This window comes from Ictidomys tridecemlineatus, chromosome 3, assembly GCF_052094955.1.
Source record: "Ictidomys tridecemlineatus isolate mIctTri1 chromosome 3, mIctTri1.hap1, whole genome shotgun sequence".
Lineage (NCBI taxonomy): Eukaryota > Metazoa > Chordata > Mammalia > Rodentia > Sciuridae > Ictidomys > Ictidomys tridecemlineatus.
Genome location: NC_135479.1, coordinates 82,319,589 through 82,332,775, shown reverse-complemented (window position 1 = coordinate 82,332,775; position 13,187 = coordinate 82,319,589). Strand labels below are relative to the sequence as shown.

At 41.7% G+C, this 13,187-nt stretch overlaps 1 protein-coding gene across 1 annotated transcript in view; it reads right to left on the bottom strand.

Annotated features, from left to right (window-relative positions):
- Ephb1 (EPH receptor B1) overlaps nt 1–13,187 on the bottom strand; it is a 420,387-nt gene that overhangs the window by 36,454 nt on the left and 370,746 nt on the right. The window contains exon 12 of the mRNA XM_040269826.2: nt 8,773–8,988. Within this exon, the coding sequence (XP_040125760.1) occupies nt 8,773–8,988 (216 nt within the window). The remainder of the gene's footprint in view (nt 1–8,772; nt 8,989–13,187) is intronic.

Below are 13,187 nucleotides of genomic sequence, written 5' to 3'. Positions count from 1 at the left end.
AGACAATCAAAAGATGCAAATCCCAAGGTGATTCAGATGTTAAAATTATCAGGCAAAGACTTTAAAGCAGCTATTATAGCTATACTCAATGAGGTAAAGAAAAATATGCTTAGGATGAATAAGAAGATAAAACACCTCAACTGAGAATTAGAAAGTATGTAAAAGAATTAATTAGAAACTGTAGAACTGAAAAACACATGATCAGAAGGAAGTCCCTGAAGGGACTCAATGGCATATTGGAGAAGACACATGAAAGAATCAATGACCTTGAAGACAGATCTGAGGAAGAGAACAAAAAAAGTCAGGAAAAAGAATGAGCAGATTCAGGAACCGGTGGGAACATTCCAGAAGCTCTGACGCCACGTGATCCTAGCCCTGAGGAGAGGGAAATGGGACAGAAAATAACATCTGAAGAAATATAGCCCAAAACTTCTCCAAACAGAGTGAGAGATATAAATTCACGGACTCAAAAAGTTTAGAGAACAGGAAAATTTGGGGTGAAAAAAGTATTCCCCAAGTATACCAAAAGAAAAATTTTGGATGCAGCCAGAGAAATATGGCACATTCTCTCTCTCTCTCTCTCTCTCTCTCTGTATATATGTATACACATTCATATGAATAATGGTTCAAATAACTATGTGGCTTCCCATTAGAAACCATGACACACGCCTGTAATCCCAGAAGTTCAAGAGGCTGAGGCAGGAGAATCAAGAATTCAAAACCTGCCTCAGCAACTTAGGGAGGGCCTAAGAAACTTAGCAAGACCCTGACTCTAAATAAAATGTAAAAAGGGCTGGGGATGTGGCTCAATGGTTAAGTGCCCCTGGGTTCAATCCCCAGTACCCAAAAAACAAATAAGCAAACAAGCAAACACACACACACACACACACACACACACACACACACACACACACACACGGCTGCCAGAAGACAATAAAACTACACTTTTAAAGTGCTAAAGGGGATGAGAGATCCTGTGAATCTGGAATTATATATGCAGCAAAATTATATTTCAAGAATGAATGCAAAATATAAACATTTCTCTGAAAAAGGAAAACTAGGAGAACTTATTGCATGAAGACCTGGACATGTTCAAGGCAGTTCTTCAAACTAAAGGGATGGATACCAAAGGGCCACTTGCACCTTCAGGGATGATTAAAGAGCAAAGGAAATGGTAACTATATTGAGTTAACATAAAACATCTTCCTTTTAATTTCTTGAAAATGCATACAGCTGTGTAAAGCAAAAACTTTAGTACCATCTTTGGGATTTTTAATGTGTATAAATGTAACAAATAGAGGTGGGGATGGTAAATGAACCTATTTAATTTGGTTATATGGCTTCTTCATTTTATGTGAAGCGGTACAATGCAAACCCTAAGTAGGCTATGAAAAATGAAGGTGGCATATGTGTGTACTTAATACACCATGTTGTATAAATTTGGAGTAATCATGGGGAAAAAATGTGCAAAGAAATGGAAAACCGAAAATCTAAAGATAAATTAAAGCTACTAAATTTTAATTAATAAATTAAAGCCCATCTCTGCCTGTTGGTGGGTGGGAGGGATGTGATAGGCCTAGCCTGTGTGTGTGTATCACTCTGAGAGCAGCAGAGCCAGCGAGTACAGGGGACAGCTGACTTGGATTCTAAAGACCATCATTGGCTTGGCTGTTGGGAGGACAAGGGATGGAAATGAAACAGAGAAACAGGCTTCCTGGGAACATCACAAGGGACCTAAGTTGAGCAGGGGTATTGAACACCCAGCGCCTTGGAGCGCTGAGTGCTGGCCTCAGAGTCTGGAGACCTAGACTGAGGGTCAAAGCTATGTGGCTTGCATAGCTCATTTGACCCATCTGGGCTCCTTGTTTGCAAAGTGTGAAGGTTGGACTTATAGCAGTTGCCTCTCTGGGGGACAGGACGATGGGGGAGCCCCATTCCTACCTTATGTGCATCTGTATTGCAAATGCTAGGCTCCTTCATGCTCAGGGCAATGGTTTTTCCCATCCTACTCTCTCCCAGGTGAAGTACATTTACACCCACTGTTTTTATTCCTGTCTTTATGCCAATGACTCCCAAAGATCTGTCTCCATTTGGACTTCTCCTCCATGCTCTAGACCCATGTATGTATTCATTTGCCTACCCAGCAGCTCTACTTAGATATTCCACAAACACTTAAAAAACAAAAGGTTCCAAATAAGGGCCTCTCAAAAATATGTAGGTATTAGAATCACCTGGAAAAATCTCAGTGACAATGCAAAGGCTCAGACCCCATTCTACTTCCATAAGTGGGTGCCTCTGTGCTCCTTATTAGCTTCCCAGGCAAACCTGATACCCATCACAATTTGGGAAACAAACTTTCAGCTGTTCTAAACCAAATTCACACTCTACTCACAACCCTTCTACAGCTCCCGTCCAGCATGCTCACTCTCAGAAAAGTGGGACATCCATCACCCATCCCAGAAACAGGCTGGATACCCAGCATTGTCCTTGGACCTCTGTCACCATCTCCTCTAACGCCATGCACTGTCAGGTCCTCCTATGGGACCCCATGCACCCTCTGTGCTTTATTTCCTTCATCCCACTCCTGTGGCCCCGTGGTCTCCCAGGGCACCCCCCTGCTTCCTCCTCTGGCCTTTCCCATCCACCCTCCACACTGCATCCAGGGTCACTTTTTTTTTTTTTTAAGTTCCCTTTGGAGCAGTTTCATATCTCTGAAAAAGCTGCAGGGAGACTATAAAGACCGCTTATACCCTGTTTACCCCAAAGAGCAACTGTCCCAGAAATGTTCTAAGTGTCACCTGTGAATCCCAATTATCATACCTTGTAATCCCATTTTTTTCAGTCTCCTTGCCTTTTACGACCTTGATATTTTTGAAGATCATAGACCATTTAATAAAATGTGCATTAATTTTAGTTAGTCTGCTATTCCTCCTAACAAGACCCCAGTCACATATTTTGAGCAGAGTATCACAAACACTAGGTTCTTATGTCTATATCTTGTAGGTGCTACACAAGGATGACTTTGGTTACTGATGTTATAAACTTTAAGTACTTAATTCAGATGATATTTATCAAAATCTCTGCTGTAAAGTTATTTTTTCCTTTTTTTGTAATAAATAAATATTCATAATAAATAAATATTTTGAAGCTATGTAAAATCTTATTCCTCTTCCCATATTCTCTCCAAATATTAATATCCATTGATGTTTTTTATTTGAATTAACTATTAATTTGATGCTTGCCAAACAGTGAGTTTCTAATAATATCATTCTTTCTACTAGAGGGAAAAACTTTCTCTTGCCTCCATTTATTTATTCATTGATATTCATATTCATAATAGGCGCCATTTTACTCAATGAGTTACAATCTGTTACTATGATTATATATTCTAAGGCTCAAATGATCCCAGATTTATTCATTAGGAGACCCTTCATGCTGGTACTTGTGCTTTTTGACATATCCCCATCATTCTTTGAGTTCTTTCTCACTTTGTGATACAAAAAGGTGTGCTAGGCTCCTCTTACTTTTCCTGCCAAGGCCCTGGAAAGGGCCATTTCTCTAATGAGTCCTGGTTTCTTTCAGTAAAGTCTACAGAAATAAAAATCTAAGTGCCAGCATGGACTCTTGCTACATGGATGTCATTGATGCAGGCTCTCCGAGCCTATATTTATTCTCTGCCTCGGTATATTTAAAACCACAAGCTCACACTGATACCTCCAATTCCAATTCCACGCTACACAATTCATCCTAGCATTCACGCTTTTCGTATGTACATCCCCTCTCCCAACCACTCCCACTATCACCAATGCATTTCTTAATATCCCTGCATACAGCTCATCTCTTCATCCTGCTGAGTTGGAGCCCTTCACACACAGGTCCTGATCCTCCATAGGGCTCACTTCCCTTGCTCAGGACATCTACCTTGGTTCTACTTGCTGAATGGTTTTCTTGTTAAAAAAAAAAAAAAAAAAACAGGAAGAAAGCCAAGAAAAGTTTTTGTCTTTTTGTATATTTATTTTAAAGAAGAGGACGAAAGAGATAGTAAGGAAAAGGCAAGAGAAGAAGCCAAGTTGTTTATTTAAGATGAAAATTTATGACCTTTGGGCCATGTTTACGTGCGCGCGCACACATACACACACACATACACACACACACATCTCAAATGGTTTCCATTGGCTGTAAATTCCCTCACAAGGATCTGGAGATACTATAAGAGGTAACTGCTGCTGAGGTACCTTCTCATTTCTAGTCCATTTTCTCTCTTGTCACATGGCTTTTGTATGTGCTGCTTCTCTGCCTCCTGTCATATTCACTGGGGGTAAAATTCCAGAGACTGAATGTCAGTGTGCCCCATGTTCATATATTGAAGCCCCTACCTCCAGTGGGATAGTCTGTAGAGATGGGCCTTTGGGAGTAGTCATGGTTAGGTTAGGTCATGAAGGTGAGCCTCATGGTGGGATCAACACCCTTACACAAACAAAGGAAGAGGTACAATCACTTTCTCTCTCCCTCTCTCTGTCTCTGTCTGTCTGTCTGTCTCTCTCATACCAAGGAAGGCCAAGTGAGGACAGTGTCAGGAAGAGGTCTACACCAAGAACTCATCCACGCTGTCTCCCTGATCTTGGATTTCTAGTCTTCAGAACTATGGGAATAAATGTCTGCTATATAAGATACCCAGTCTATGGCATTTTGTTATGCAACCTACGCTAAGACAGTGACCTACTCTTCATGTCTCTGCTGGGTGAAAGTCCTCCTTAATACTGCTAGACATAGGTAGGACATTTTCTTATTTTATTCATGATCTCCCAAAACATCATGTTCCTCTTTCCAGCTGGGAAATTGTGTACGTATTGAGTATGTGTCTGATTAATGACCCCCGCCCTCACTAAACGGGATGTTATGGATTGGAAATAGGGTATCTCCTGAAAGCTCATGTGTGAAATAATGCAGGAATGTTCAGAGGTGATATGATTAGATGATGAGAACTGTGACCTAGTTAGTGGATTAATCCATTTGATGGATTAATAATTGAAAGGAGTACTGTCCTGGGTAGTGACTATAGGCAGGTAGAGAAAGGAAGTAGGTCGCTGAGGGTATGCCTTTAGAGTATATATTTTGTCCTTGGCGAGCACAGCTCTCTTTTTGCTTCCTGGCTGTCATGAACTGAGCTGGTTTCATCTGACATGCCCTTCTGCCATGATGTTCTGCCCCACCTTGGGCCCAGAGCAATGGAGTCCATTGAGCATGGACTTAACTTCTGAAATCATGAACCAGAATAAACTTGTCTTCCTCTAAGTTTTTCCTGTCAGGTATTTTGGTCATGATGAAGCAAGTGAGAAAAGTAATGATGTCTCTTTTTTCTTTTTTAAAAAATATTTTTTACATATACTTTTAGCTGTTGATGGACCTTTATTTTATTCATTTATTTCCATGTGGTGCTGAGAACAGAACCCAGTACCTCACACATGCTAGGCAAGTGCTCTACCACTGAGTCACAGCCCCAACCCTTGATATCTCTCTCTGCTCATGATTATGTCTCCAGCTTGTAGCCCAATACCGGCACAAAGTAGATGTTCAAAAAACTACATGTTATGTGAATATATTATTTGCATTACTAGAAGAACAATTTGTTTAGTCAGAAAATATATTTTTTCTGTTTTGAACAAAAGGCAAAACTTGAAGAAATGGCATAATAAATATGGTAAGGTGAGGGACCACAGGATTGTGAACTCTTAGGTCTAGGGTAAATAAACTTTATCATCTAGAAGAAGTACAAAACCACAATAAATGATATAAATAATGTACACAGGAAAATTACATGGAAAAACTTTTATCTATGAAATTTTAATGTAAGTTTCATGTAAATTGTATATTTGGCTCAGATCATTACTTAGATGATTCAGGATCATTAAAATGTAAGTCCTTTCAAAGGCAAAATAGAATTCATTCAAAATACAAATGTGAGCATCTATGTATATATGCACATTTTAGAACTAGACAAGGTGATTTTGAAATGCAGTTGAAAGAAAAGATAGTTAAGAAGAGCCAAGGACTTAAGAAAAAAATAAAAAGTAATGAGGTATCACTTGCTTTGCCCAAACAGTAAGGTTTTTCCTAAAATTATTATAATGAGAATAATGTAGAAAGTAAAACTTCTGCTAATTGTTATTATAACCAGAACAATATATGACTGAGCACAAGAATAAAAAAATCAATAGAGTAGAATTGAGAATCAAATGTAGTTCATATAAAGATCTTAATGTCATGGATGGCATGTGATTCAATAAAAAATGAATAATAATAATAATGTACTAACAAAAAAGTGTCAAGAAATGAATAATATTTTTAATAAGTGGTGCTGGCATAGTTGTAGCCCAGTGCTGGCACAAAATAGATGTTCAAAAAACTACATGTCATGTGAATATATTATTTACATTTTTAGAAGCACAATTTGTTTACTCAGAAAATATTATTTTTCTGTTTTGAACAAAAGTTCAAAACAGTGTGAGAATACATTTCCCAATACATTCAAAAATAAATTCCAGAATACCCCTGGTACCTGTCAATAAGAGAGTGGATAAATAAACAATAAATTCAGCAATAAGTAGGAATAAATTCCTGCTTGAGTGATTCTTTAAAACATAATGCCAAGTAAAATCAACCACACACAGAAGAATATATCCAGTATGCTTCCTACTTATTCAAAGTTTTAGTATATGAGTTCCTAAAACAAATCTAGGGTTGAAAAATATTGGAACAGTAGTTGCCTCTTGGTGTGTGTGTGTGTGTGTGTGTGTGTGTGTGTGTGTGTGTGTGTGTGGGCATGAGAATCGATTGCGGAGGGACATGCGGGAACTTCCTAAGGTAATGGCCATGTTTCCTATCTTGCTGGGAGTTTGGGTTGTGTGCAGTTGTGTGTATTTGTTAAAACTCTAAATGCACTCTTAACTCATGTGCATTTGTTATATGCAAAAAAATTCCAAAAAAATTATTGTAAACAAAGATTTAACTTCAGGTAAAGACATGCATGATATTATGTTTAGGGGTGATATATATGATATCTGTAGTTTACTTGGAAATGAGTCAACAAAAGAAAATGGAGTAATGGATATACAGAGGTATAGATAGAAGTCATAAGATTAAGCAAGTATAGAAGGTATTAATTCTAGAATCTATGTGGGGGAATTTCTGGCTATTTTCTGTCAAATTCTTTCAAGTTCTCTATATGCTCGATAGTTTAAAAATAAAGCATTGGGAAAAATAAGTAAATTTTGGTTGTACCAAGTATTTAAATGTAGAATAGCTCCCCAATAAAATAGTACAGAAAACTTTAAAAAATATTTTATCACCTGTGAGTGAAGAAAACTTTCAGGACAAATGACAAGCTGTAAGAAGATGTAAAGGAAAAAAGATATTTTTGGATGCATTGATATTATTGGATGCATTGGTAAGGGTGCAAGAAGACAGACACATTTCTTCACGGGAGAGGTGAATATTTACAAAGTTTGTGAAAATCAATGGGGCAGCAAGAATGCCCAAGAGACACATAAGAATTCAGGGAAATAGGCATAGTATGATCCCAATTTTAAAGTATAAATGCTTTCAAGTTGTCGAACAAAGAGAAGAATGTGAAAGGACACACATCTAGCTGTTGAAAACCGAGTTCATCAGGGATTAATGAACTTTGGCCTGACCATCAGCCTGGCTGATCACATTTTTATAGCCTTTGAGCTCAGAATGATGTTTATAACTTTTAAAAGGGTTACATTGTAAAGGGTTATATAATTATTTATGCAACGTCCTCTATTTTACCTCTTGGCCAGCAAAGCCTAAAATATTTACCATGTAGCCTTTAGGAAAAAGTTGATAGACCTGCCTGGGGGGAATCATAATTTATCAGTTATTCTTTTGCATTTACCTCCCTGTATCTTTTAATATTTTATAATACACATTTGCAATTTTAAAGAAGAGATAGATAGGTGGGCAGGGAGGAGGGGAAGCCAATCACGTTGGATGCTGTTGGAAATGGATATAAGAAGACAAGAGAAAATCAGGGATGCATGTTGGGAAGTCACTGTAACAATCCAAGACAAAAGAGAATGGCAGTTTGTGACAGGGTGGTGGCAGTAGAGAGGAAGAAAGGCATAGATTCTATAAGAACCTATGGAGTTGCTGAGGGATTGGATGGGACGGCAAGGCCCGGGGCGGAGGTGGGGGGGGGGAATCAAGGACGATTCCCAGTGAAATGGTGACAACTACCAGGGAGGCTCTGTTGGTAAGTAGCTCCAGAGGTCTATTTTGGACTTGTTAAAATTCTAAATGAAATTGTGTGGATGAGGCAGTTGGATTTAGATGATTATTGCTGCTCAGGATGTGGAGGGGGAGGCTCAGCAGGAAATACCAATTTAGGAGTACTCATCGTGTGCCTGGTGCTTACAGATATCTGGAAGCCATGTAGAGGAAAGAGAGAAGGAGACCCAGAGTCCGACCCATCTGGGGACTGAAACCCTCAACCATGCCTGGAGCCAGTTTCCTGGTGACAAATGTCTCTGGTACCTTGTCCACCTGTATGGATTCTCCAAAGTCATCTGTTCCTATGGACAACTGGCTGCTATTATTTCCCCAGAGTTAGATGATCCTCCCAGTCTCTGGATCCCTCCTTGAAGAGATCAGCTCAGGTGACCATTTCTTCCCAGACACCCTGCCACAGGTCGTCCCCAGCCACCTTTGAGTCCTGCCATGCTTTCCCTGAGAATATCAAGAAGGACTCACCAAGGAGCTGGTGTAGGTGGGGTCTGAGGTGTCATCCTGGAGGTAGCGGGAGAGGCCAAAGTCGGACACCTTGCACACCAGGTTACTGTTGACCAGAATGTTCCTAGCCGCCAGGTCCCGGTGCACGTAATTCATCTCGGACAGGTACTTCATGCCAGCAGCAATGCCCCTGAGCATGCCCACAAGCTGTATCACCGTGAATTGCCCATCGTTTTGCTGTGGTAAGACACAAAGGGCATCCAGATCAAGACAGACTTCAGTGGCTAATCAGAAGCCAAGGTGCTGTGGCCTGCTGCTTGCCGGGCATGCAGCTCACGGCTGCCCTTCCCTCTCCACCCCCCACCCTCATCCTTTCCTTGAACCTCAGCTCTCTTCTTGCCAAGCCCTGTCGATTTCATCTCCAAATTACATCTCAAACCTATCCACTCCTCTCCCTCTCCACGGCCACCATGCCAACCAAGTCATGGTCATCCATCACCTGGAACAGCCTCCCGCACCTGCCCCCGCTACAATCCATTCTCTCCACGGCAGCCAGAACCATCTTTTAAAGACATAAATCAGGCCATGTCACTCCCTGGCTTAAACTCTGTAATAGCCTCCCATTGCATTAAGGAAAATCTCCAAACTGCTTAGTGGTTTGTCCATAAGACCTGTGGGACCAGTTTCTACCTTCCTCAGCCCACTGGACCCTTCACTCCCGTGCTAAGTAAAGCCATTGTGACTGGCAGCCCCAGTGCTCCCCAGCCAAGTTCTTCCTGCCTTAGGGCCCTGTTTTCTTAATTGGAGGGGTGGGGTACTTGGGATTGAACTCAGGGGCACTCGACCACTGAGCCACATCCCCAGTCCATTTTGTATTTTATTTAGAGACAGGGTCTCACTGAGTTGCTTGGTGCCTCACTTTTGCTGAGGCTGGCTTTAAACTTGATATCCTCCTGCCTTGGTCTCCTAAGCACTGGGATTATAGGTATGCTCCACGGTGCCTGGCAATTCCTCGGTTTTTGCCCCACAATCCGTAACTACATCTCCTTCTGGTTGTTATTAAATGTCTCTTCTTCAAAGAGGACATCTTTATAACTATTCCTCCCCTCAACACCACCAGGACTTCCCCTGAAAACTACCTTTCAGTGCGTGTCCTTATTAATCTTTTTAGCACAAGTCACAAGTTTTAATCTTGTGTATGTTCTGTGTCCGCCTGTCTGTCTGTAAGCTTGACTTTCTTGTCATGACTGTAAGCTCACTGAGGACAAGAAGCCCCACCTCTTGTGGTCACCACAGTATTATCAGTGATGAAAGCTTTAACAGAGAAGGAAAACAAAACTCAACAGAATTAAGTTGTGTGAATTTCTCGTACACCTCTTTCTGTTTTCAAAATTAAATGTGTAAGGCACTTGGTGCCTTAGAGGTAGCTCCAGTCTTTATGTTAGGATAACCATACCTACCTTACAGGGACCAGGGACAGAAGCTCATGCACAGGGTCTGGCACTTGGGACTCTGCTAGCTTATGGGAGATGCTGCTGTTCCTGCTCCTGCCAGCCTGCAGTGATGCCCTCTCTCTGGTCACTGATAGGCTCACAGTTTCTTGCTCAGAAGCCCTCTTCCCTGAGTAGACAGACTCCTCAACTAAGGTACCTGTGACTTCCTCCTGCTGGGAGGTCTTAGCTCTGCACTCACTGGTTAGATCAGTGGATCTTGGGTCATGTTGCCAAGAGCACCTTTTCCCATCTAGTCCAACCTTAGCTGCTCCCCAAAGGGCCATGGGTTGTGCTCTATAATAATAGTACAACCCAGGGCACAGGGATCCTCTGGTTAGAGGAGAGGTAGGAAGAGGCAGGACACCAAGGGTCTGGTCAGTTACTGCTGAACACAGACCCTGGGAAAGGCAGCCACACTTTCCGCCACACAGTCCTCATATGAAATGCAGAAAGGGTAAGCAGTATGAAGAGCTCTTGATGTTACACATGGCCCCCAAGTAACATGATGTCATTTAAACATGTGTGGACACATCATTTACGCATGTATTCCTCCTAAAGCATTTTTCTAAGCAAAACAAAACAAAAAACAAAGAAAACATAAAAGACTTATTTAAAAAATACCATGTTTATTAGAGAAAACCGCAATAATGAAGAAGTCCAAAAACCAATAGCATGAACTATAGAAGACTTTTTCTCCCGGGAGATTGCAAGCCACCATCCATCTTCTGGGGGATTGTGCCCCTGATTCATTGGAGGAGTGAAGCAAACTCTTCCTTCCTGAGACCACTGCCAGAGGGAGCACCCCCAAACACATTGAGTTTGGCACCCCACATCCCCAGGCTGTTTCTAACTTAAATCTCAACTACCTCCCAACCTGCCCAGAATGCTTTCTCGGTAACATTTTCTTCCAAAGGAAACGCGCAGAACTGCTGCTGGAAACTCTGACGCCTTTCCAGCGCCCAGTGCCCATCTGTGAAAGCTGGATGTGCAGCGAGTGAGGCGAATCCTCCTTCTCGCTAATGAACTTCAGTCAACACCTCCTCAAGCAGTTAGCCAGCCTTTCCCTAGCGCCACGCGTTTTCTCCAAGCGGGTCCCTGGGGATCTGCCTCCTCCGACAGTTGTCACGCAACTTCTGTAGAATACAAAAATGTATCTCGGCTGCAAATCGCACGGGTTGTATTTTTCCAAAGCAGTTTGTTATTTCCTCTTGGTGTGTGTAGACAACAATGTGCTGAAAAAATGAATGCCTCTCTGAAGGAAGCTGATGTTTGCAGGAGGGCCCCGGGTGGTGGCTGTAGGCGACTTTGAGAGGAGCAATGCTGGAAGCACATGTGGCCATGAGTCTGTGTGTCTGCTTCAGGTCACTGGAGGTTTTCGAGAGCTGCTTTATTATCTCGTTGGTTTCAAAATTGAGATCGGGCATCCTCAGCTCCTGGGTTCATCCTCAGCTCTCTGGGCTGGAGAGCTAGAAAGACCCCGGTGGGATCTAGGCTCTGCTGTTCCCTGGCTGAGTGAGCCTGGACCAGTTACTCAACCTCCACAGCAGTGATTTCCATACGTGTGAAATGAGAGCATTTGTTGTAGGGTTTTGATGAGCGTTAAGTGTCTTCTCTCAGTGACCTGTGAATACTAAAGATGGCAGCAGTGGTCACTGCTACTGTCAGAAAGGCCATGATGTCCTCCACATCAGCTCATCCCTGTCCTCAAACGTGCATGGTGAGAGAGACTGAGGGCTCTTGGGGCCAGATCTCTGGTTTCCAGGGCATGCCTATGAGATATCCTAGGGCCACTGCCCTTAAAAAAAAATAAAAAAACAAAACCAAAAACAACAACAAAAAAACAGTCCCAGTGCATTTTGAGCTCAACAGGTAACAGGTAGACATCTGTAATATACCCCTGCCATCTGCCCAACAAACAGTGATCTCTTCCATTACTTGCCTTGTGAATGGCAAGTCACTCTCCATAGAATATGTTTTGAGCCTTAAAACGGGTCCTGAGCAGTAGGCAAGACAGGCGATATTATATTGTTTTGATAGAAAAGATAAAGGAGATCCAGAAAGTATATGCGATCAGCCTTAAATCACTCTGGGTGGCTTTGAGTTATAACAGGAATCTAAATCTGGAATGGCAAATTGCTTCTCCACTGACATTCCATCTCTGATCACCTGGTAATGGCTCCCTCAAAAGCTGGAGAAGAAGGCCATGAACAAGCTCCTCAGGGAGAAGGGCCACAACTGATTAATGATGCTACTCTGTCCTTTCACTCCTGTTCAGTGCCTCATCCACATGGACTATGCAGACTTGGGCGTGTGCAACCCATTTTCCTTATGGTCTGCAGGGGAACCACATATCATCACAGGCAGGGTTCTGTCTGTTGAATTCATATCTTGGTGAAACCTAAAGATATAAACATATTAAGATTTTCTGACATGTTCAACTGTCTCATGCTCAGTGTATTGGTATAACTTCCAGAGATTTGAATAGCAGCATACAAAACAAGCAAGACCCCAAAACAAAACAAGACACCCACCAACAAACAGATTTCTTAGAGACTTTGGGAAAGATCCCGTCTCCGTGCTGAGCATATGGTAGAAATGGTGCAGAGAAGAAATACAGACCTAGGCGGAGTGATTTAAAATTTCTTCCCTTCATGAAGTGCTTTCTGCTGAAATTGCTTTTCTGAAAAAGCACTGAAGCCACTTGCTGGCCCTTATATTAGACAGGAAGGATTTAGGTATTTCAACTTTCATTGACAAATCCACTTCAGGAAATGAAACCCTTATTTGATTTGTTTGAAGAGAATGAATCATAGATTTTTTTTTAACTGAAAGAGAACTTTCAAGCTCTTCCAGCTCAATGCCTTTAGTTTATAGATTGAAAAATTGAGTTAACAGACTTGCTGTAGGGCCACAGGGTGACTCACAGAAGAAGCCAAGGCATCT